This window comes from Coenobita brevimanus, chromosome 57 (genome assembly GCF_032717465.1).
Source record: "Coenobita brevimanus isolate Jiangsu-jjx chromosome 57, ASM3271746v2, whole genome shotgun sequence".
NCBI classification, from domain to species: domain Eukaryota; kingdom Metazoa; phylum Arthropoda; class Malacostraca; order Decapoda; family Coenobitidae; genus Coenobita; species Coenobita brevimanus.
Window position 1 is genome coordinate 20136300 of NC_137010.1, and position 25832 is coordinate 20162131.

Consider the following 25832-nt stretch of genomic DNA (forward strand, 5'->3'; position numbering starts at 1 on the left):
GGACCCTTTCACTCCTTGATACTTCTCCTTAAACGTTACGTCGTCAGAAGGTCTATCTATCTATCTATTGCCCGACGCCATAATGCCTGAAGGTAACGAGAATAAAATGAACACCGCATTACCGGACTGAAGGAGTAACAAATGATCGCCTAACCTGAATTCTCGCCGAGCTGAATACAATCGCCCAAGGGAAGGTGTCAAGGGAGAACTCTGGTATAAGGACGCTGCATAAACTCGATTGGCTCCTTCACCTTATGAAAGCTCTCGTAATGGAAGGGTTGATTGATGGATTCAGAGAGAGAGAGAGAGAGAGAGAGAGAAACCATGACCTGATTGCAGCTGTTACACTTCCCAAACACTGGAGGGATTACAAAACAATTCAACTGACCTCTCCAGTTTGAAATCTCTTAAAATATGAATATAATCCCTTGGAGACTGCGAGAATACAGCCAAAAAGGCGTCAGCGTACTCAAGTGGTTAAGCTTAAACCTTTCATTCTGGTGACGTACATACGTTCATACTCTTGCAAGCACCAGATGATTCTATTCACTTTAGGACATAGATACTGTATACCGGTACAAAAATACAGGGCCTAATGAAGACAGAATATAACACCTACAGTCTGAAACTCTCCTCTTAAGCAGAATAAAATAGCGTGAGAGGGCAAAATTAAAGAGTACCGTACATCATGTTCATGGGGTTAAGGTAGACCTCTCGCGGTGACGGGGTTAATGACACAATCACATACAGGGGAGATATATTACAATAGATATACGTTTCTAGGTCGTTTGTGTCGCTCAGATACGGGAGTTCTTATCACCCGATGTACCCTAGTCATTTGCTGCCAAGGTTACCAATCAGTGCATGACACTTCTTCGTAACCGACTGAACCCTTCGGTATGTGACTGAGCTTATTTTCCTTACCTCCAGACTCCTTCACCTTATGAAAGCTCTCGTAATGGAAGGGTTGATTGATTGACTGATTGATTGATTGATAGAGAGAGAGAGAGAGAGAGAGAGAGAGAGAGAAATGGAGTTCCCCCGAGCTAAGCCCTGTATTGGACTATATAGCCCCGCTAGGGTTACAGGAGCGAGCTACCACTCCCGGCACGGCAGCCCGGGCGAGGCTCGAACTCGCAATCCCCCGATAGAGAGAAAGACAGAGAGAGAAAACCATGAGCACGGTTGAGGAGACCTCGGTGGAGGAGACCCCTTCAATCCCGTACGTATTTCTAATCCTATTCTTCCTATCTCCTGGCGATCTTATTTAGTTTTGGACAGCTGAAAGTTACACAAGGAGTTAATGAAGGCTTATATCTAACCCCTTCTGTTCGAAGTCTCTCCCAACCTGAATAAAATCGCCTGAGAGTAATAAGAGAGTAAAACAGATCACCACGCTGAGCATGAGGGAGGGTGTGGGTGTGGCAGTAAGGTGTAATTACTTACGTCATGGTAATGTGGGAGTTAAGGTTGCTGAGCATGAGGAGTGTGGGTGTGGCAGTAAAGTGTAGCTCCTACGGTCATGGTAATGTGGGTGTTACGGTTGCTGAGAATGAGGGGAGGGGGGTGGCACTAAGGTGTAGTATGTGGGTGTTAAGGTTGCTGAGCACGAGGGGACGTGTGAATGTGGCAGTAAGGTGAACCGTAGCTACTTAGGTCAGGGTAATGTAGGTGTTAGGGTTGCTGAGCATAAGTGAAGGTATGGGTGTGGCTGTAAGGTGTAGTTACTTTGCATGAACCCGTATGGGGCATCGGTTATTACCTGGTCTGATGACTATATATTACCAATTTGATTAATACTGTATATTCATCAGTGTGCAAACTAACATTTTGATGTGACAGAGTAACCCTTTCCCACTTCCGTGAATCAAGACCATGTTGTCACTGCGGTAGTCTGGATTATTAAGATTTAAGGTTATTGCTAACCTGTACTGGAACTAACGTTCCATTCCAGCTAACTCCAGACGATTTATTCAACTAAGAAAGTAATAGCATCCTTAGATGTTACTATTAACCCTCCCATGCTCCAGAATTTGAGATCTATTCCCTCTAACGCCTAACGATTTTATTCAAAGCGTAACAGAGGTCTGACAGCATTGTGACCATTAACCCCCCCTCCCATGGTCGGGAAAATTAAAGTACCCGATATTCCATTCTCCCAAACGCCAGACGATTTTATTCAGCTACGTGAGTCACAGAAGCCTGAGTCATAACTCTGGTAAAAATACTCTAAAAAATAACAAACTGACAAGTGTTACGCGTTCATAATCTTCTCTCTCTCCTACACTGTCACCTGACTACCGCCAAACCCGTTCCCTTTGCCCTTGGACGGCCGGGATTTCTCTGCACCGAACAAAATCACATGGTGTTGGTCTAATTTAAATTCCTACCTGCATGTATATCAAGGAGAGGGTTATTGGACAGTGTAATGCTTTAGCTCAAGGATGTCGCAGTTGAATACAACACTCAAGTGTTGCCCTAATAAAATAACCAAGTGCACCACCGCATCGAAAGGGTTAGGGTTAGGCAGTAGGAAAAAAAATCTAGGTCATTCACGTATGGAACTAAACTCCCATGCCTTAATTAAAATCCCCAACAAACCTGATCCAACTATTCTACATACTACACGAATGGATTTTACTACCTATTGATTTCCAATACCTATAGGTTTCAGAAACATACGTCGAGTGCAAATTCAAGTTAATGTCTCGTTTACTCTATCTTAACCATCGACAGTCTGCATAACATGCCAGAATATAAACCAGCCACCTGCAAAAATAAACCAGTAAAAAGTGCCTCGTTCTGTGACTGTAACACCAACCTTAATCCCTTAAAAAAATAATAATGGCTTTATGAATTATAATATTTATAATAATGGCTTTATGAATTATCATAATTCTAGTACAAACTGCTCAAGTGCCAATAATTTCATTACAGTCAATCAACACTCAGGCTTCTGCGATGACTCACTCGGATGATCAAAATCGTATAGCGCTACCTGGATTAGAGCACGACAGTTGTTCCGAGTGAGGAGGTTAATGTAGCAAAACTTATGAAAGAAAAAAAGGTCACCAGCAATGATGATTGTAACCTATTATTCAATCTATCTATTGCCAGACGCCTTCATCCCGAAAGGGACCATTAAAAAAATAAATAAATAAAGTGAATGGAGGTGTGGCCCAAATCTTGAGAGCCACCTGACAAAATTATAAACACGCTCGCTCTCAAACCTATCGTTTCTTTTATTAAATGGAAACAGAACTGGATTAACTATGACCATTATTAATCAAGATAACACACATAAAACCTTAAGTAATGTACAAAATTCCAGTTATGTCCCGTCATACAAAACACTATGAACGCGTTATCAGTGAACAAATATAGTAGGAAAATATGTAACTATTTTCGATACATGTTTTCGGCTACGTTATCTAGCATATCACAAGCTGCTGTCCTCAAAGCCACGGAGAATCACGCGACAAAGCAGATACGACCAGATAATGCTAAGAAAACACACCTGGTAGTATAGCGACTCTCACTCGTTTTGTTTCTGGCAATTCATTAAAAAAAAAAAAATGCTTATTCATGTCTACCCAAAACTCAACCTCTTCTGGTTGTGCCACTACATATTTAATTTTGTCTACGTATTGATGTACTAGTACAGCAACCACATCTGGCATCCCAGAATTAGTTACCGGTACCCTAAACATATCCCGGAAAAAATACCCTGAAAAAGCCTCGTGTATTTAATATTATCTCCACTTAATTTAGTCTCTGCTTTCGTAACTAATCATCAGTTATTTGAGGTAACTTTATACTGGTATTCTTAGAATTTTTCAACTTCTTCGCCACATAAGTCTGACCTCTGCCTAAAAACGTCTGGCGATGGTAAACCATAATTATACAAAAGGGGTTAATATGCAGCTCTCAGGTTTTACAGTTGTTTGCTCGAGTTTATTATGGCAAACCTGACAAGCTATATGGGTAGTTATAAATTAGAGAGAATATAAGTAATGAAAAGTTGGAACTGCACTGTTGTGAAAGGGCAGTGGTTGACGCCTTGGTGTCTGTGGCTATTTTTACCACCGTCCCTGTACCCAACATCTACCACTACTAGCCTACACTACCATCAGCTGTCATCCACCATCATCTACTACAACTATCATTATCACACATCGGGAGCTATCACAACTAGCTACCATAACTACCAATACATCAACATTTACTATCTACCACAATTACCTGGACTATCACCGTTTACCACACCTACCATTATGTACCAGCTATCACCATCTACCACAACTACCATTATCTATCTACCACTACCACCTGCCACAACAACAGCAGCTACAACTACCAGTAACAGTGGGGTAGCAACAACTCTTATCACCCTCAGCCTCCCCTCCTCTACCGTCCACCTGATTTGATTTCACATACCCTCAACGCGTCAACCTCCCCACCCCACCTGCCTCCTTCCATTTACACACACACACACACACACACACAGAAATGGAGAAATGAATTCCCCGAGCCAGACCCTGATCGATCATATAGCCCCTCTATGGTGACGGGAGAGCGCCTCTCCCAGCAAGGCAGCTACCCGGGCGGGGGGCGAACTCTTCACCTTTCGGTCTTGAGTTATGCGCTATACCACTGAGCCACTTTGCTGAGAGAGAGAGAGAGAGAGAGATGGGGGGAAGCAGGCTGGTCTTTGCCGGACCTTGACACGTGTATGTGTGAGATCACGTGTCGGCAAGTTGAGGAGGGGAGGGTGGAGGCAGGGAAGATAAACGGTGGGAGGGGAGGGGAGGGGAGGGGAGGGGGAAGAACTCCGAAGGATCTCCACCGACTCCACGTGTGGGGAGGAAGACGTGGAAGGAAGACAGGAGGAAGGACAGAAGAGTGAGGGTAAAGGGAAGAGGAAGTGAGGGTTGGGTATGTCCATATCCACGAAATTCAATGGGTGGTGGTGAGTTTCATTTAGCAAAACGCCCATGTAACGACTTTAGGAGAAAGGTTAATGAAAAACAATTATCTATATTGCTTTTTAATTTTTAAATTAAATGAGATTTTCAAAAATGAGGAATATAGCTCTGATCTATACATGAAAACCCAAAAGAATTTTGTATTAACTTACATTTTTCAGCAGTACTGTATGGGTTACCGAAACAACCTTTTCCTTAATTTGTAGTTATTATTATGGGCTGTGTGAAAAATATAAGATTTAGCATTTATGTGAACAAATTTTGAAGTGCTGCCACAAAATCTTGGAAAATCTGTAGTTGCATGGCAAAAATATGTAAGTTATTTTGTCAAAATCAATTTAAAAAAAAGTATATTAAGCTAAATCATTCACAATATTCCTAAACGTGGGGGTAAATAATTTTCTGAGAGAGAGAGAGAGAGAGAGAGAGAGAGAGAGAGAGAGAGAGAGAGAGAGAGAGAGAGAGAGAAGGCCTCGAAACGATTGAAAACTGCAATAAAATAATATTTATAACTTCAGCTAGGTGTAACTTGATCGAGGGGAGGGGGGGAACGCCACCCCCCCAATGAGAGGTCCTGTTGTGGGAAGAGGGGAAAGGAGAGGGTAAGGTGAAGGAAGGGGGCACGGGAAGGGAAAAAAGGGGGGAGAGTATGGGAAAGCAGAATGGGGGGAGAGGGTAAGTGGAGAAAGATGAGTTGGGAGTGGGTGGGACGAAGGGAGGGAGAGGGTTAGGGGAAGAAGGGAAGAAGACCGTTAGGGAAAGAAAGGGAAGAAGACCGTTAGGGAAAGAAAGGAAGGGAAACCGTTAGGGGAAGAAAGGAAGAGGATGAAGGGAAGAAAAGTAGGGAGATAGTTCAGGGAAGAAGGGAGAGGATGAGGAGAAGAAAGGAAGGGAGAGGGTTAAGGGAAGAAAGGAAGGGAAAGGGTAAGGGACGATGGAATGGAGGGGAGGGGGAAAGAAAAAGAGGAAACGTAAACGAATAGGGTGATGGGAGAAAGTCAAATGACATAGTCGTTTGGCTTTGGGAGAAGGAAGTGGGGCTGAGCGACGGCAAGGGAGACGGTGAGGAAAGGAGAATTTAGTAGGTAAAAAGAGACACTGAGGAAGGGAGGGAAATGGAGAAAAGGAATGGGAGAGATGCTAAAGGAAAGGGAAGAGAAGAGAGAAGGTTAAACAGAGATAATGAACAGAAGAAAGCAAGACAAAGGGAACATGAGAGGAAAGGTAACAGGGAAATAACAACGGAAAGAAAAGGATAAGGGGGAAGAATGAAAAGAGGAGAGAAGAGGGGGGGGCCTAGACGGGTTGAATCCTTTCAGTCCGAGAACATCTTTTCATTATTTCGTTTGTAAAAGTTTCCTAGTACACGCGATGTTAATGAAGGCTATATGTAACCCTTTCAAGCTCGAAAAGTCAATCCTATGTGGATAAAATCGTCTGGATATAGCAAAACAAAAAGCATGTCATCGGATTGATGTGGTTAAGCATGAGGAAGGAAGGACAAGCAGAGAAGAACGGGGTACGGGGGGGGGAGGGGGGGGAGGAAGGCCGAGCTGAGATAAATACTAAGTCAAGGCGAGAGAGTACTTAGCCTCCACTGCCCCACAACCTGTTACTGCCTAACACAATACCACACATTGCGTTCTCAATGGCAAAGAAAAGATACAATCAAATATAAGATTTATAAAACCTGTAAAGCAAGTCGCACACAGTATGACGAACCGATCGAGTGTGTGTGTGTGTTGTAAAACCTAAAATTGGCAGCATGCAAACCGATCGAGTGTGTGTGTGTGTGTGTGTGTGTGTTGTAAAACCTAAAATTGGCAGCATGCAAACCGATCGAGTGTGTGTGTGTGTGTGTGTGTGTGTGTGTTGTAAAACCTAAAATTGGCAGCATGCAAAAACTAACCCCCCAAAATAAATAAGGTATATTCTTTCGAGGTGACTGGACACATTTAAAGACTTAAGTGTTCCACGTATTTCGAGATGCCAATTGTTCCGTTTACTTCTGAGAAGTCCATAGCATTGCCATCCTTATCTTGAATGCTAAATCGTAATAATAGTTGTCACTAGTATGTGATGCTTGTCACGAAGCAGTGTTATGAAAAGGATGTAAAGCCTAGCACTGTGTACGCGGAATAAGCTGCAAAAGAATAAAATTCTGGGTTAAGTTACGATGAAAAAGTTGTAGTGGCTGTGTATGTGAGATACACAATACATCTGCCCCATTTCTTCCCCGTACAGAGACACCTCAAAGTAAATGCATACAAGGTCAGTTTATTGCCAATAGGATGCTGCATTAGAGCATCCTGATGTATTGGCAATAACGTCAAGGCTGACACCATTACACTACGATGGATCTCGGAGACAGTGATTGTGGATTAGAGCCACGTTCCTGGATTAGCAGGTCTTAAGTTTACTTCATCAGAATAGCTTAGTTCTATGCTTTTGTGTTAGCCACTTCATTCCGATGATGGCAGCTGTGTGAGTGAAGACAAGTAAACAATCTTACAAACAACTAAAGCTCAAAACGGTTTGTAGGTATGGTTCTACGTTCTTTACAGCCTATCTCAACAGTGGTTCGTCAACCAAGTGCCGAACTAAGGCTTCTCACATCATTCCCCACACCGACAGAAACTTCGTTCCATTCCATCCTGGCATATTTCTTTATTCTCGTTGTTGCACTTGCCTGCCTACTTACCTTTCCTTACATCATCATTGGGAAGAAACTTATCCTAACTGTCAAGCTGTTATTAAGCCGTGGTCACGAGGAGCATTTTCGAGCGATTCTTGTTTCCAGAACTGCAGTTTTTCTCGACAGGTCACTGAATGTTTTCGGGACAATTTTCGGGAGGATTTGCAAACGAGCGTGTCAGTCTCCAGCCAAGACCTCAAAATGATCGGGGTCAAATCAGTGCCAATACTATTATTAATTACATAATCTGTAATGCTAATTTTCATAATGCTTATTATACCGGTACGCTGTATTGTTATGGATAAAATATTCAGGCGATTTTAAGAGCACTGAGGTAGTATACCGTCAATGTTGGTTTGACTATCCTTTTGTTTACATTCAATTTCAAATTCACCGCAGTTCTGAAAGAGCAGCCACCAGGGCAAACACGTAAGGGTGAGTCTATTAACATTACCAGAATGGCAGCTGCCTGGTCCTTCTTTTATCTTCACTGTTGTTTTGTTGTGGTTGACCACGATGGTAATCAAGCTGTCGGACACTACGAGACGATGATCAGTTATCTCTCACTGGCATGGCGATGTTCATTTTCTTGCTACGATAGTACGACCTATGTGATCACCTTTGAAAGACATACTGCTCTTACTATTGCCCTTGTGATTATTACTCGAAAATGTCTCCGTGTGATTAATATTTTAGTCCCACCCAATCTATAATCTTCATACGTCCAGTTATACTTTTAATTATGAATGCATCTCCCAGTATGGTGTGTTCCGTTATTTACGCTGTCTGTCACTCTGGTATCCAACATAAGTTTGCCTGCGTAATAGCACCAAAAAGTTACATGTCTGCATATACTCAGTTTTCCAAAGATGAATGAACAAAAGAAAGTCACAATCCAAAACTGCTGTTTCTAAATGCCTGCACATCATAATGCGCCTTAAAGACTTTGGATCGCATTTTTAAAACTAAGCGCCATGGTGTGCAACAAGCCCCCAGTTTCTGAAGAGATTTTCAACATGAGATGTTCCATAAATTATCGTTAAAAAATTAAGGGCTTGTTAAAATCTTTAGCTTTAACAATATGGCCTATGACAGGCAGAGGGAAAGGCGGTGTCGTATGCCCGGAGTGACTTTAGCTGGAGTTACCATTCCGCTCAGTACGCATGCGCCGAACGCCCTTGTAGCTAATACACTGAAAGTACCTGCATGTTATCTCAAGTATTGTGCCATTTATCAACAACATTTTAAGAAATAAATGTGCCAGGAAAAGAGTTGGATGTCTTATCGACCTATATATATTATATATATATATAATATATATATAATATATATATATAATATATATAATATATATATTATATATATATAATATATATATTATATATATATAATATATATATTATATATATATTATATATATTATATATATATTATATATATATAATATATACACTATATATACACTATATATACATTATATATACATTATATATACATTATATATATATAATATATACATTATATATATATAATATATACATTATATATATATAATATATACATTATATATATATAATATATATATATAATATATATATATTATATATATATAATATATATATTATATATATATATAATATATATATTATATATATAATATATATTATATATATAACATATATTATATATATAATATATAATATATATATATATATAATTATATATATATATATATATATATATAGATATGTTACAGGCAGACTGAAGTCAGTCATTTGGTGAAGTAAGGATAATTTAGTTTAGGTTTATTTAGGTTAAGTTGATCTAGGATAAGGTTAGGTTAAGATTAGTTTAGGTTTGGTTAGGTTGGGTTAATTTAGGCTAAATAGGGAAGGGAACGGTAACTGTCAGCATAGGTCACTCCGTGCAAACGACTCCGGACCAAGGGATGTACCGGTACTTACGGAATGGTTATGGTCGTCTGAAGGCGAGTCTTGACTAAGTCTAAAGGCTGGAACAGTATGGTGGAGCAAGTCCCTGAGAAGGAACCCGCCAAGAATGACTTCACCAACGGGGACTGTGGGGCAGACATAAAAATTATTTAGCAACATAATAATGGAAAATACTCATGGTACATAACGTAATCGGACAAACAGAGGCATGCCCATACCAACAAAATACCAAAGTACACCGTATACATGTACCAAATCACCATCTTGATATAACCGGTAATCTCGAGTATGTTACCAAGCCTACATACCGGTATTAAACTGGCACAAAAATACCTTCATCTTGAATACGTGGTTAACAATGACTTAATTGAATCGCATTTCTTTTTCTTTCCGTTTGTGGACCCTACGTGCCTCATTTAGAATTCTGGGAAATTTGGGTAAATGAAACAATAAAAATAACACATTCCGCTTCAGTCATCCTTTCACAAGTTTGGGGCGCCTAAAAGCCATCTTGCAACACTTCCTACCCGTTTGGGTTAAATCAGAAGGATCCTATTATGTTGTTTCGAGGATGTGTAAAAAACCTCTTCAGTACGGTGGCATCTTTTTACTTATATGCTACCAGATTATTTAATTCAGTTTATAAACTCCTGGAAGGCAATGTTATTGAAGGCTCATTCAAGCCTCTCAAGTTCAAAAGTCTATCAAGGTGAATAATAGTCTGGAGATAACAGTAACTTGACGTATTAAACTTAACTGTACACACGATTAGAGGCAAATACGAACACCAATGTAATCATCCATTCCAAGCATCGTTTAACCTTCACACATGTATACTACTGTACTACGTCTCAGCATTCCCTTTACCCTCACGTCCCTCCAACAAACTTTTCCAGCTTATCAGTAGTCATGGCAACCAATGATATTCCTCCGTCAACAAACACACCCCCATCCTCCACCAATCACAGCGCGGGGAGCAAGTCACACCCACCGGCTTCACCGATGAGTACACACACACACAGTGGGAGGAGGGAAGGGAGGCGGTTAAGAAAGTCTGATTACTCGAGCATGTAACCAAGCCTTCCTACATTTTTGCTTAACCTTATAATGGCCATGGATTTTCTTTGGATTGATACCAGAAAATTTCGTTCGGCTGAAAGAACAAGTCACTGGTTTTTACTGGTAAGTTTTAGACACAGGTCTAATATGCACTCGACATACGATAATTTAATTTTTAATCTTGCGATAACCATCTTATTTTATTCCGCTTAAGCTCCCCCTTCCCCAATGACTGAATGTATGGTATAAATGAGCTACAAGAAAAAATACAAATTTTCCCGTCTTATCAAATTTTCAGTTTTTAACATATAAGCAGACATGTTGCAGGATAACAGCCAGCTGTTTTGCAAACATTCTACCTCTCTGAAGACTAAAAGCTTGTCCTAGAGCCTAAAATATATATATATATATATTATACTGTATATATATATATATATATATATATATATATTATACTGTATATATATATACTACATACAATATATATATATATATATATATATATATATTATACTTTATATATATACTACATACAATATATATATATATATATATATATATATATATATATATATACTACAATATATATATATATATATACTGTATATACAGTATAAATATATATATATATATATATACATATAAAATCCTGCCGCTGCCAAGGACATGGTTATTTACTGGAGTTAAATCAGACTTTTTACTCAGTTGAAGTAAATCCCCAGCAAGCTTTAGGTCCATATTTTCGCCGGTTATTGAGGACGCCCCTAACACTTCCTCCTTGTTTCTTATGCTTGTGTCGAGTACGTAATTATATTTTGCATATTTGTTCAGTCTATGTCGGTATTACAATGGCATACATAACATGTTACAGTATGCGTCAATTAACTGCCAAAAACGCAATGTCAAGAATACAGCCCTGAGTGCTATTAATTCCACCCGTGTTCCCTAAACCCAGCTGAGGGTGTCATCCTGTTAGTAAATAAATGTCACATGAGTGTGTGCTAACTTTATCCCTCTATATAAAAAGCAATTTCTTTATCATACTCCTGACTTCGGACATCCCTGAAATAAAAAATAAAATGTAAATAACACTTCTTAATTTAGCCCTAAACGTCGGTCTCAGTATAATAAGTTTTCGTTCGGGATATTTTAACTTATTCAGCTGAAGCGATCCCTCTTCGTAGGATTAGTTTCTTGACTTGCATACTTCGTTAACCAGTCATACAAGGCACATCCAGCTGTCGTCAGTCATCCTGCTGCTACTACAACTACCATCAAATACCGTAACTGAAAATAATACCGTCCAGTATCATCAACTACTACTTATTATCCTTCAACACTCTAACCTAACCCAACTTGTCTTCCCTCTTGACAAAGTTCCCTACAAGGACAGGTACGAGGTCAGAGGGAACACACTACCCCTACTGCTGAACTGCGCAAATACACCGTAGTCCACTCCCCTACCCTTCCTCCTTGCCTGCTCGGGCGCCAGGGTGTGTACGATATATATAGAACAAAGCACCCATAACTCATCCAAATATTATTAGCTCACAGGAGGAATGCGAAATTCTTATACTGCAATGACGGTTATACTTCATGTTTGTACATACGGAACAAGGGAGCCACTTCTCATCCACATTATCCCAAAACATGAAAACTAAACCACGATACTACGATGACGTCACTACTGATTCATACTTGTACATACAGAAAAAAGCATCCACTTCATCGATAGTTACAGTTACAGCAAAAATCCCTTACCCTAGGATGACTGATATATCAATGCCCCTGAAACAAAGTACGGTACCCACTATTAAGACAATTCGTCCCACAGCAAAAAGGAATGCCAAACCTATCACGCTATGACGACCGCTTCTGAGCAAGTTTGGTCGCGTCCACACGTGCAGGAACAAATGCTGGCAACATGTAAACAACACAATAACGAACAATATACTGTACAAACATGCTGGAAACAGCAGCGTCCAGATCATGCTGGCAACATCATGATGTAGTCTCGCCTACCTCGTATGGTCACACACATCCCATCACCTCTGGTGCCAGCAGGTTTGAAGCTGCACTGTAATGTGTTTGCATACACTGTCCAAATACTGCTGCATACATGTATCGAAACAGGTCGCCAGCTATGCTGTCAACACATGTTCTAGTACACGTGTGGACGCGGCCTTTAACAATCTCCAAAAACGCTTTGCTACGATGCCTGCTTTTCAGATTAACTTCCTACAACCAGACCAACTAAGAGGGTAGTGAGGGAATTTCAATGTCACGGCTTTCATCAGTTTCTAGTTTGTATGAGATTCATTACGAATAATTCTTACTTAACTCACCGCCACCAGAAGAGTTTTTGAACCATACATTTTTTCTTCTCGTTGTATACTACTTTCATTAGCTGAATCAGTTATAAAACAGTAACTGCTTTCATTTCCAACCATACGGTACCATATTAGCCTACCGTTAAGCAAGTATCAGTCGAGTACACTTTTATACATAAAGAACTTTTTATATTGTACATATAGACAAAGTAGCTATGTCAGGTCTACACCGACATGATAAACCAAAATACCGTATTACACACACACACACACACCGGTGTGTAGTGTTAATCTAAAATTCAAACTTGCATTCCAGGTGTCAAAAATCTTATTGTCACCCAGTTATGCTGACGCCAACAATCATATAGCATCCTGGTCCTGTTCTTTATTGCGGGGTGAGCAAGATCCTTTAACAGTAAGAGGAAGACAAGCATCAGGTAAGAGTATCCAATTAAAAGCGGCAGACATTTATCTACTCAAACCTTTAAATTTCATACTCTGCCACCCAAGTCATTACCTATACGTTAAACTATTATAGTAGGAATGAGATTTTTGGATTTTAATGGTCTCAAAATTCACACATCATTAAGCTAGGCATATATTCATTACTACAAATGGGGGTGGACAACACAAAGGTGAATTAAATTCACTTAGCTTCATGTTATCTGCCTTAAGACATAACTACCATACATTTTTCAATCAAAATGAGCTTTTTGTCTCAGTCATTTCACCATCAGCTACTGCTGCGGCGATCGTAATAATGAAATTATACAATGTTTCCCTTTTTCCTAAGTATCGGTAGTGCAGAGTTACTCAATAAGTAGCCACATCTCGTCAGCTTAGAAGGATCCCAAGCATCCCTTTCTTGTCGAAATGTAACTCACCTGTCGCCCTGTATATCATCGGCATAGCTAACAAGAATACAGTATATTCTTAAGCTTCCCCATTGCAGTACCATCAAGCAATTGTTTGATTATGATAGTGCAATGGTACAGGCGGACATATAGCAATGGAACGGAGGATCTCGGTGAGCAGCAGATAATTTTTACACAAGCCAAAGCTAATATAGTTTCCTCCATGTGACTAGTGGCAAGCGGCCAATCTCTGCTTTGTTGTCGTTTCTCGCTTCTCAGTGCAGTGTGAGGCTAAACCACGTGGTTAACTGCTGTCGAAGGTGAATGTTCTAATGGTAGCTAGTTACTAAAGTGTACGGTACCGCAAACGTCAACTCCATTGTACACAACTATATAGCGGCCGTATTCTCGTTTGGTTCCAGGCATGTCTTTCCTTTCATACTTTGTAATTACACCTCAGTTTTGCCACCTTTCTTCTTTCGCCAGTGGGTTAACATACAAGAATGTGTGAAACGTATTGCATACCGATGAAAACTTACTGGATGAGGTACTAGAAAACCTACTCTAAGAATGCAACCATAAATAATCCCTGTGGCTATACACGACTGTGGTTCAGCACTGAGATTCCAGCTCATTATTAACGAACAATATTTCACTAAGTTCTGAGGCTAAGTATACAGGAACTACTGACGAAGTCCTTGTCAATTACTTCCTGTGTGCAAAACTATGTCATCTGCACAGACTACTACTTCCCTAATGCAATGAGTGGTGTACCAAGGACAATGCTGGACACGTGTCAGGTTCTCTACTCCCCCCCCCACACACACTCTCTAAAGGTTAATTAAACCTTTATCTTGTATGACCACCTCAGTTCAATATAATTATCATCTACACTATATAACACATCTAACATTTGCGATGATACCACCACATCCTTGGCCTGGTCCCGCCCCCTCGCTCTCTCAGCCAACCCGGGACGGTGGCCTGACTCAGCGCAGGGAATACTCGCTCTCTCATTGGTCACCTTACTGATAAGTAGCCCCACGTAGTTACTGACATTAAGCAAAAATTAAGTGGATTTATAAGGGTTTACGCACCACAGTTACCTTGTGAAAGCCTCGTTAAGTTTCCTCAGCTAAATAAAATATGTGTATTCTTAACAAGGAAAGAATTTGCTTCAAAACAAGATGTTTCCATGAAAACCTAAATGCTGTACTATCACCAACGTCATACTAGCTGCGGGGGGGCCTGGAGGGGCCGGACCCCACTGTCAGATCCCGGACCCTCTCCCACTGGCCAATCCCCCAAGTCAGACCCCTGCCTCGCTCCCCCCCTCCTAAGCTAACCATATGAACTTTCGGAATTATTAAACGTCTGCACGCTGCACTGCTGCAGCGGAGGGACCCTCCCCAAGAATAGGACTTGGGCATACCTTGCCCTCCATTTGCGGAGACCTAGCTGCGCCACTGCTACCTACTATGTTGTTATACACCTTGGGAAGTAACACTGGATCTTTCTGGACGCTAATCAACAGTATACGAGCGAAATTCAAATATCGCGGGAAACCCCACCTAACAAGTGTGTTCATTTTCAAATCTATAGTCCTAAACCGCTCAAACTTGGCAGCACAACTCTCCTTCGTACCAAACACTATAATATATGTTTGGAGAACTCATTACACCCTTCTGAATGCCTTTATAAGGGAAAATTGGCTAATTATGCCACGGGCTGGGAGTATTGAGCGTCCAGGATGGTGCACTGTGGCAGGGGGAAATCCGGTTTGGGGCGGTTCACAGGGCTGGGTGGGAGGGAGGATAGGGGTCTCTATCGAGGAGGGAGGCAGGAGCAAAGACTGGGAGAATATGGAGGGAGGGGAGAGGGCCAGTCTGGGAGGAAGATGAGCGGGAGGCTGGGAGGAGGAAGGTAGAGAGGTGGGTGTCTAAGGTGAAGGAAGAGAAGTGCCTGGACAGACAGGGAGGGCCAGCCAGGCAAAGGGAAGGAGGGCCAGCGAGGGAGGAAGGGCTGAGGGAGGGAAGGAGCCCCAGCAAAGGAAAAGAAGGCAAGCTAGGGCGAGGAGGAGGAAGGCTTGTCACATGAAGAGGGAAAGAGGGTTGGAAGAATGTACGATTGGGAATGGGGAGGAGAGCGGAGACATGCAGGGAGGAGAGGGGAAGGGGAAGCTGAAGAGGGAAATGAAATGGAGAGGAAAAAATAACTGGGTGAAAGCTAAGATGGGGAAGTGAGAAGATGAAAAAGTGATGAGAAGGAAGAACTTGGAAGAATCGAGGAGGGAGGGAATGGGAGAGGAAACAGAAAAGAGCGGAAAGAGGAAAAAGAGGGGGGGGGAGAGTGAGACGAAGGGGAGGGAGGGGTTGCGTAATTTAGGGATGAGGGAGGGGTTGCGTAATTTAGGGATGAGGGAGGGTAACGTACTAACGTTCTGGTAAGTTATGGCAACAATTACAGGCCGGTAGACTCTCACACGACACACACGAATAACACTACTATGAGGAGTGTAAAGCCACCCGTAGGCAGGACAATGGGGAGGACGTGGAGAACTGGAAAACGAGAGAATAATAACCTGAAGCTTGGGGTGCATAAATTAATCTTCCAAACAATATTATCTGCTAAAGGTGTAAAGATTAAAATAACCGAGATAATTTTGTGGTAAAAAATTAGGAAAGGTACTACATGTGCTAACTAATGAACGGGGACAAAACATTCAAAATATAAGGGCACAGTAACAACGTAAGATAACAATACAAACGTATTAATATAAAGATATAACTAGCGACACTTGTACTCACTGTTGTAACGGCGTCGATAAGGGCCATTTTTTCGCTTCTGACCAAAAGCACTCGACCTGCAGGATCACTTGGCATAGATGTCTTCTTGTATCTTTTAGCTTGCGCTGATCTTGGTCTTTTGTTCTCGTTTCTCCTCTGGCCTCTTGTCTTCGGCTTTCTACTTATTTCCAAGGTTTCCGTCTTGGCTGGACAAAGTCTTTGCTTACTAATTTTCTGGGCTGTATCACTATGCTTTATACACAAACTAAGATCATAGAGTCAAATAGTCTCACCTATCCAGCGTATCTGAATAGTCTGCGTAATATATCTCATTCACACGGACTGAGATAAGCACGTTTTCGTTAACAGTAGAAACCACCATGGTAAATCATTAATGTCAACTCCACGGGGAAAAGCAATTGTCGCTGCTGAGGTGGTTGACAGTGAAACTAGAGGCGGGAACAGAAGCCAAGTTCAGCTGCTAGTTACTAGTCGCGCCTGTTGCTGCTAGAGTGGGGCGCGGAGACACTGAAGCTGGTTTATATACAGGATGCAAATTGGCAACTCGGTCTTACAAGGTACCACGTACCACAACAACATCCATAGAATACTAAGAATCTCACTTATTGACTATAATCACTAAACGAGAATTTACACAGTGAACGATCGTTTTATACCTTAGTCTCACTGCCATCAGAACGTTATAAAAATATGAATTATCGCTGCAAATTGGAAAAACGTTAGCTGCAACATAGGTCGCCATAAAAAAGAAAACGGGAACAAACATGGCCGATGATGCAATTCCTGTCAAGCTTTTCAGGCAACAAAATGTATTGCCGCTGCATAACAGGACACTTCAGATAATGGCCCTGCCGTTTTTTTTAATACGCTGTTTTTATCTTCCGGCGTGTTTTATAAATTCGAGTCTTCACAAAACGATTTTTTTCTTTTCCTATCAGCAGACAATGATCTTCATTCGAGACTTCAAAATGACCTTGATCCTGATATAAAGAACAGCAGAGGGGGGCCTGCACTATAGGTGCAGGGAATCATTAAACGAACGAACGAACGGTGCCCATGAGCAGCATTACTGTATATGTGAGGGTCGTGAGGGGGATTAAGGGTTGACCTTCATTAACCCTTTCGCTGTCAGTGTTCTCTCTTAAGCTGAATGAAATCTAATAAACGGCAGAAGCAATAATAGATTTTTTTGGGTGGGAGGGGGAGAATGGATTAACAGTAGTTAAATCACTTCACAACGATGTCGTTTTGTATTTCATTCCAGCAACCACTAGATTATTTTATTGAACTTAGTCAAAGTGAAGGGGGTAAGAAAGCTCCATTAATCTCATCACTACAACACATCTGTCCTAAATCTGATTTTTTAGGGTGTGGTAGTAAGGGGGAAAAAAATCTCGAGCTGAAGAGATTAATCATATCGTCTTTATCTGCTTCAACCCTACGACGACATTACTGCCAGATGATTTGTTTCACTTAGGAAAAGCCACTCGTATTGAGTCAGTGCTTGGCATGTTTAACCCCTGTTGTCAGACATATCTCCTACAGCTGAATAAAATTGTCTGGATATAGCACGTACGAAATAGAAAAGGACGTTGTAGGGGTGAAGTTTGTTTTTTCAGGACCTCAATTCTTTCAGTTTACGATCATTTCCTTGTCGTTATATATATATATATATATATATATATATATATATATATATATATATATATATATATATACACGACTTTTATACTTTCTGAGGCTTTCAAGTAACCTTTTCGGTATGTCAATTTGTTGTATTCTTGCTAGCACAATAGTTCACTAGTTAAGATTCACAAACTTACGATTTTTTTTTTTTTTTTTTTTTTTAAGAATGTTTCACGGAAAGATTCTGCACTCTGTCGTTCTTTCTCCAACCATCCATCATCCAATCCTATGTTGGCCCATGAAGAGCGTAGGAGCCCGGGGCCAGGCAAGTTGGTCCTGACATTTAAGACGAGTGACCAGCCTCACTCATCCCTGAGTGGCATTAGATGAGCAATAAACCCCAACCATCCCTTGGATATAAACCTGCACAAGTTCGGTCCAGTTGGAGCGCTTTAATTACCCACTAAACCACCATGTGCCATAATTTTATTATATGGTTACCACCCGGCGTAATAAATGGTTTCCTGGTGTACAAGAAACCATTTGGCTTGTCACTCAGTGTAGAGTCACCCTTTGGCAGAAGGAAGATGAAAGAATGAAGGAAAGAAAGACAGAAGAGGGAATGTAAAGTCACCCGTAGGCAGAAGGAAGAGGAAAGAATGTAGGAAGTAAAGATAGAAGAGGAAGGAAGAAAAGAAGGAAGAGAGGAAAGGGCAGACACCCGAGAGCAGCACTATAACGTGAGTGGATGGTGGGCGCCCTCATCTACCACGTAGTTCTTTCTGCGGAAAACCATGACCTTGATATGCGAGTATTTTTAATATACCGTAGAAAATGGGTCCCCTGCTGTCGTGGACATAGGAGGCTCCCTAGTACGATTCTTCATGCAACGAAGGGACAAATCTGTATTCTGATGTCTGTATTATTTTCAAGACTGATAGTGTCCACAAATACCAAACAAGAATATAATAACCCCTTCAATATGATGTTTTTCTTGCAGTTACTGTTACCTGCAGATGCTTCATTCAGCTTATAAGAGTTTTCGAACTAGAGAGAGAGAGAGAGAGAGAGAGAGAGAGAATACTTGAGCAACGTGATATGGCTGGTGTTCTCATTAGACCCTGAGTCACACCATACACGTAACAGTCACTTTGATGCAATTCTCTTGGCACCGTATTCTTCGGGGGAGGGGGTTAACAAGCCTTCCGACACCTCTGTTGCCTATTTAACCCTCAATATTACACCTGATTAATCTCGCACGCTATTTATTTCTTTACAGCATTCACCTACATTGTCAGTTAGGCTACATCATCAAAATGCCATAATATACTGAAATTAATTGTTAAGGAAGTGGTAAAAAGCCTGCTTAACCGACGAGAATACGATCCCTGGTTAGTTTCAGCAGTGTAATGCAACAAACTAACCCTTCCATGGTCGGAACCATTGGTCGTAACAACTCTAGTATTCTTTTCCAGCTAGAGCCAAAAGGTTCTGTGCAACTGAGAGATATCCAGTTAAACTGAGTGTTAGGACTATAGTATCATAAATCCTTTCGTGACCTAGACAACTCTGGCAGTCCATTCTAGCTAACTCAAAAACTTTCAGTTCAGGTAAGAGTCAGACAAGAGCCTGTGTTAACAATACCACCACCAACTCGCTACGCAGGGACACCTCTAACGTTAATATTCAATGCCATTGAATGTCATATACATTTATTCAACCGAAAGGGGCGTCCTCCAGTGGTGGCACTGTGAAGGGCAGATCCCTGGCTATACAAACGCCCCACCACCCTTTTCTGAGGTGATGGGCATCTTCATCCAGCAGTGTACTGGGTTCACGTCCAGATGAACTGGGGGCTACAGCAACAACGGTTCAGTCTATAGCGTGAATTAAAAAATCCAGCTCCTGACAGTATTGCTAACCTGTAAAGCGATAAGAGAATAAAGAATCCTGGCCACAGATTTCATTTTCTCATTGAACTATAATGAAAGAAAATGTTCCCCGTCTAATTATTCTTTTAAATATTTATCTTTTTAGTGCATTATTCATTAAAGCTTGGTTATTAGTATTAAAAAGAAAATCCTTGCGGCAGTATAATCCTGTTTGGGAGAGCCTAAACTTTATTCAGATTTAATAGTGCTGTAGTTTTCATTATGTCCTCCAAATTATCAGTATACAATCATGCAGTGTAAGAATTTCCACATCTTTTGAATACACACACACACACACACACACACACATATATATATATATATATATATATATATATATATATATATATACGGTATACACAATTATATAACATTTTATGTATTATATATACATTTATAAATACGGTATACACAATTATATAACATTATACATACTGTATATATCATCTCATCAGCCGTTTGAGTGTCCATTGCAGGACCGGCCTATCCCGACCGAAGTGGGGACGATACAGCCAATGTATCTCTACCAAGTGGCTTAGGATGTCTACTAGAGATTGTATGTAGGGTGAGAAGTGCTTGTAGTGTTCGAGTGGCTTTGGATGTGTTAGTCTGTGAATCAAGTATAATCGATCCCCGCAAACCGACTTGGTGGAAGCATACTTTATAGTATGCGACACTGGTTCAACCACAGCACCCCTTGTGTTCACCAAAGCAGTACGTGGCCTGAAGAACGCTCCCAAAGTTTATTCCCTGGCGGGGCGCGAACCCTCGTTCTTCAGTGTACGAACACACACACTTTACCACAGAGGCTCATATATATATATATATATATATATATATATATATATATATATATATATATATATATATATATGCACGTACAGTATATAAATTATATAAAATATATATATACCGGTATATTATATACTGAGCGGGTTACATGTTACCGTGTGAAATATATTGTGGAATTTCCTTGTAACTTGTTGGGTATCAGTAAAACCAGTGGGGCAACATCTTGCCACTTATTTCCCACCTACACTTATCCTCCCCCCTCCTGACAATAGGCCTGTTATCAATTTTGTGATCACGATGAGACAAAGGTTGATTTTGGACACTTACACATTCACGCTGTATATATGACGGTAATAAGTATCTCTCGGTTACCAATCAGAAAGGAGGAGCATACCAGTCACGAAACTCAGAACAGGCGGAGATCAAATTTAGGACATACTGTGGACACAATACCGTTTGAAATACCGTAACACTGACTACCTCTGTAACATCTGTGAAACTTCCACTTACCCTAGATGGAGAATGCGCGATCTTGAGTACTTGGATAACCATACTGTGAATATTAGCACAACTATTGCAAAGTACTACCCACATAAACATCTCCAGCACCAACTAATTCCAGTATTACACGCCGCTGTAGCCCGGTCACCGTTGGACGACCATCTAGGGGAAGTCTAGTAAATTCTGGAGCAACGATGATAAACTTTAGAAATTTTTATGAATCGTTGGTTTAGCTCGACCCACTCGTCTTCGGACAGCTGAGGGATTCAAAAGCCAGTAGATCTTCAGAGAGGTTTAATTACTAACCATAAAGTTTTTGCTTTGAAACAATGTAAAATTTTCCTAATTCTGTATTGGAAACTGGGAAAAACACACAATACTGTTTTGTACTCTATCTTGGCCTAGATTTTCGCCCTTTTTGCAGCCTGTTTAATGTGTCTCAGTGGCAGGAAAAAAAAAAATGATATGCACCTTCATGACTAGTATCATATTTTAGTGTTAATCTTTTGTTATAAATCACCACTGAAGATGAAGAGATGGCAGTTTAAGGTCAAGTTAAAGTAAAAGAGGTAGAGTATGTTTTTAAGTGCTAGATGTTATTTTGATACACGTGAAAAACAGCTGTTTAAATCCACACTGTGTTGCTCTTTCAGAATGAACAAATCTTTCCGCAATATAGCCTACTGACAAAAGTTTTGGGAACCGCTAAGAAATCTGGGTCTGTCAGACAATTGGAGTCCACTAAACCAATCACCATCAACCTGTTTAGCTGTGGTTGCCCAAAGTGAGTCATTCTGCAGGCAGAAGCGCAGAAATTCGTTCAAACCCACTGAAAATAATTAAAATGGGGAGCTTATCGTAACTCTGGCAGCTCTATTGGCTTAATGTTTTGAAAGACGCAAGTAGGTTTTATTTTCTTTTGGTTGATGCATATAGACTGAATGGATAGTCAGTGACTTCGTTCAATTATGTATTTTTTCGTTAGAGAGAGAAAGAGAGAGAGGGAAAAAAAAAAAAAATCGTATCTCCCTACCTTGTAAAGGATAATGGCGACAAAATTCACATTCAGGCTCCTATGATTCGCTCTCAGCTGAATAAAGTCATGTCTCGACTGTGGGAGGGTGAACGACATTATAATAACTGTTCCTTGCAGGAACCAAGATCTAGACCGCGATCACACAGTACCCTGTTCACCAAGGTCCATTGTACTGACCACTTCAGCACGGGGAGCAGGGCTCTCACTTTGCCAATCTAGGATTTCCCCAGTTAGATGTTAAAATTTCCCAAGATTGGTTACAATTTCCCCAGAACCATATAACTGCCTTTTTGTCTACTGGCACTGTTTAATTACTATCCCCGTTACTACTTCTATGACTGTAATTCTCTATCAGGTTCTGTATATGATCTTATATGTTGTATACTTCTGATAAGCAACTGGCAAAAATCACACAATAGGCCTACTGCATTGTTTTGAAGAAACTCATCTTAAATGGGATTGTAAAAGAATACTGTCTTTCAGTGACTCATAATACATCAAAATTAAAATAGCATAACTTTCATTCGTCCACAAAAGTACATAAAACTGATATTTCCTCATCTTGGAAAAAAGTAAAACTAAAGACAGTAGCTTGCAATGAAGTGGAACCATGAGTACATGCTTTTCATACCCTTGTTAGTCTGTTAATGAGAAAAAAAAAAAAAAAGGTACACAATATATCTTCAGTCAAAATCATACATATTTTGTAGAAATACATGTGCAGGATATAAACAGAAAAAAATAGCTGCCTATTTGGAAACTGGAGTAAGCATTTATGTCATAATTGAAAACGAATTGAGAAACATATGAGTATAATAAATTACACATTATTTAGAAGTTGGAATTCCACTGAAATGTTTGGTATTATGCTTTTGTAAATATATATATATATATATATATATATATATATATATATATATATATATATATATATATATATATATATTTGAGAAACATATGAGTATAATAAATTACACATTATTTAGAAGTTGGAATTCCACTGAAATGTTTGGTATTATGCTTTTGTAAATATATATATATATATATATATATATATATAGAGTGACCTCATTTCCACTAAACATCATCCATCACAGAACATGTTTACAAGTACTGTAGAATAACCCTTTGACATGGCAAATGACAGTATGACACTTGTTAGATTATCTGAATAGCCCTAGATGATTACACTGAGTAGAGATAAAACTACAGGCACTAAAAGGATTTATCTACTGTACTCGATCACCCTTTTTGATGGCAGTGGTGTCCCATTCCAGAAATTTGGACTTTTTTTTTTCTGATACTGATCCAAGATTTCCCTAGATTTCTCTAAATTTTTCCATTTCCCTAGATTTGTCACTGAAATCATTCAAATTCTCCAATCTAGTGAAATTTCCCCCCAAAGTGGGAGCACTGACGGGGACGTCATTTCTTTCTTTCTTTTTTCTCTTTTCTTTTTTTATTCTTGCAATGTACTGTCCAAACTCTTGAATGAATTTTGTGCAAAGTTTGACTGAATTTGACACGGAGACGGGACACCACGAGCTTAGCTCTTCCTGTTTTATCACAACTAGGTAAATACAATTAAAACCTGGCCAGTGGTCATACCTAAAATTAGTATTTTTATATGAGTCAAGCTCTGTACCAGGTTAGACTAATTGGTGTCCTAATATAAAAAGAAGAAGTTTTAAGTAAGACTGTTGTTCAAACAGTAAAGAAAACAAAAAATTGCAGGAATGCGCACAACCAGCTGATCAGTTGTTTTGTCTGCGACTAAGCGCCAGGGATTGTACTGTAAGTACAATTTATGCTCTTAGTACCACATGATGACCGCCTACTTTAGTAAAGCAAATTTGGAAAAGAAAAGGGATAAATGTAGAAAGCAGGATGATGATTTCTACCGAGAACTGGTTGAAGTGGAGATACATAATAAGCTGGTAGAACGAGTAAACAGACTAGAGATGGTTTTTCAGAATGAAATGGATGAAAGGAAATCTGTAATAAAGACATAGGGGAACACAAAAGGTTAGGGAAATATGAGAGAAATAATTCAAGGCCTCTAAAGGTAACCTCCCAGAGTGGAGGAGATACTAAAAAATGCAAAGAAACTCGTGGAAAAAGAGGAATTCAAAAATGTATGGATAAAAAGATGCCTAACTCGAGAGGAACTGGAATTGCTAAAAGAGAAGAGGGAGGAAGCAAAAACAAAGAACGAGGGAAGATCAGAGAAGATACGTTTTTTTTTTTTTTTTTTTTACAAAGTATCGGATTGCAGGTTCGAAAGTGATACATAAACAGGAGGGAATAAAAAGGAACTTCTACCCTATTCAGACAAGTTCAGGTAAATTAAGCGCTAGTCGGTAAAAAAAACTTGGTCAGTTCAGGCAATATCAGATCCACTGAGGCAACTTTAGGTCCATTCAGATACTTTCAGGTCCATTCAGGTAGAGGTCTAATTGGGTAATTTCAGGTTCATTCAGGTAAACTGAGGGTCCGTTAAAGTAATTTAAGGTTTATTCCGGTTATTTCAGGTCAACTCAGGAAACTTGACGTCTTTTAAATGGAGTCCCGACTCATTCACATTCATTCAGGTCAGACTGGATCGTTTCTAGTCATTCCCGTTCCTTTCAGCCATCTTCAGATCTAGGCACCTCAGTTCAGGTACTGTTTCACTCCACTCTCTGTCTTCAGCTTTCCTGTCATTCACTTTCTAAATATAAATGCACTGTTTACTTATCCCCTAATTCTACTAACTATGAAATATTCTTCGACTATCTTACTTCTACGATGGAACACATTCTATCCATTTCTCCTTTCTCTTAACTTTCCATTCTAGGAGATTTCAGTGTTCACCACCACCTTTGGCTCTCCTCTCCTTTCACTGGTCCACGTGGTGAACAAGCCTGGATCTTTTCTATCCTTAATGACCTTGAGCAGCTTATGCAGCACCCTACCTGTATCCCTGACCGCCTTGGAGAGAGCTCCAACATACTTGACCTCTTCCTTACACTAATCCTTCTTCTTATACTGTTAATCTTTCCTCTCCGTTGGGCTCCTCCTATCACAACCTTTTTACCTTGACCTGTCCTATCGCTCCGGTACGGCCTGTGGACCCTCCAAAGGAGCGTCGACTGTGGCACTTTGGAGCTACGGATTGGGAGGCCTTCAGGCGGTACTTCTTTGATTTTCCCTGGAATGATTATTGCTTCCAATGCCGAGAGCCATCTGAGTGTGCTTTGCGCATTACGGAGGTTATTCTCTCGG

At 40.2% G+C, this 25832-nt stretch overlaps 1 protein-coding gene across 1 annotated transcript in view; it reads right to left on the reverse strand.

Annotated features, from left to right (window-relative positions):
• LOC145402108 (mitochondrial glycine transporter A-like) overlaps positions 1-17183 on the reverse strand; it is a 35222-nt gene extending 18039 nt beyond the window's left edge. Inside the window, exons 1-2 of the mRNA XM_080274226.1 lie at positions 16683-17183; positions 9645-9757 (exon numbers count right to left, since the gene is read on the reverse strand). Coding sequence (XP_080130352.1) covers positions 9645-9757; positions 16683-16757 — 188 coding nt within the window. The 5' untranslated portion in view covers positions 16758-17183. The remainder of the gene's footprint in view (positions 1-9644; positions 9758-16682) is intronic.
• Between the last annotated feature and the right edge of the window lie 8649 nt (positions 17184-25832).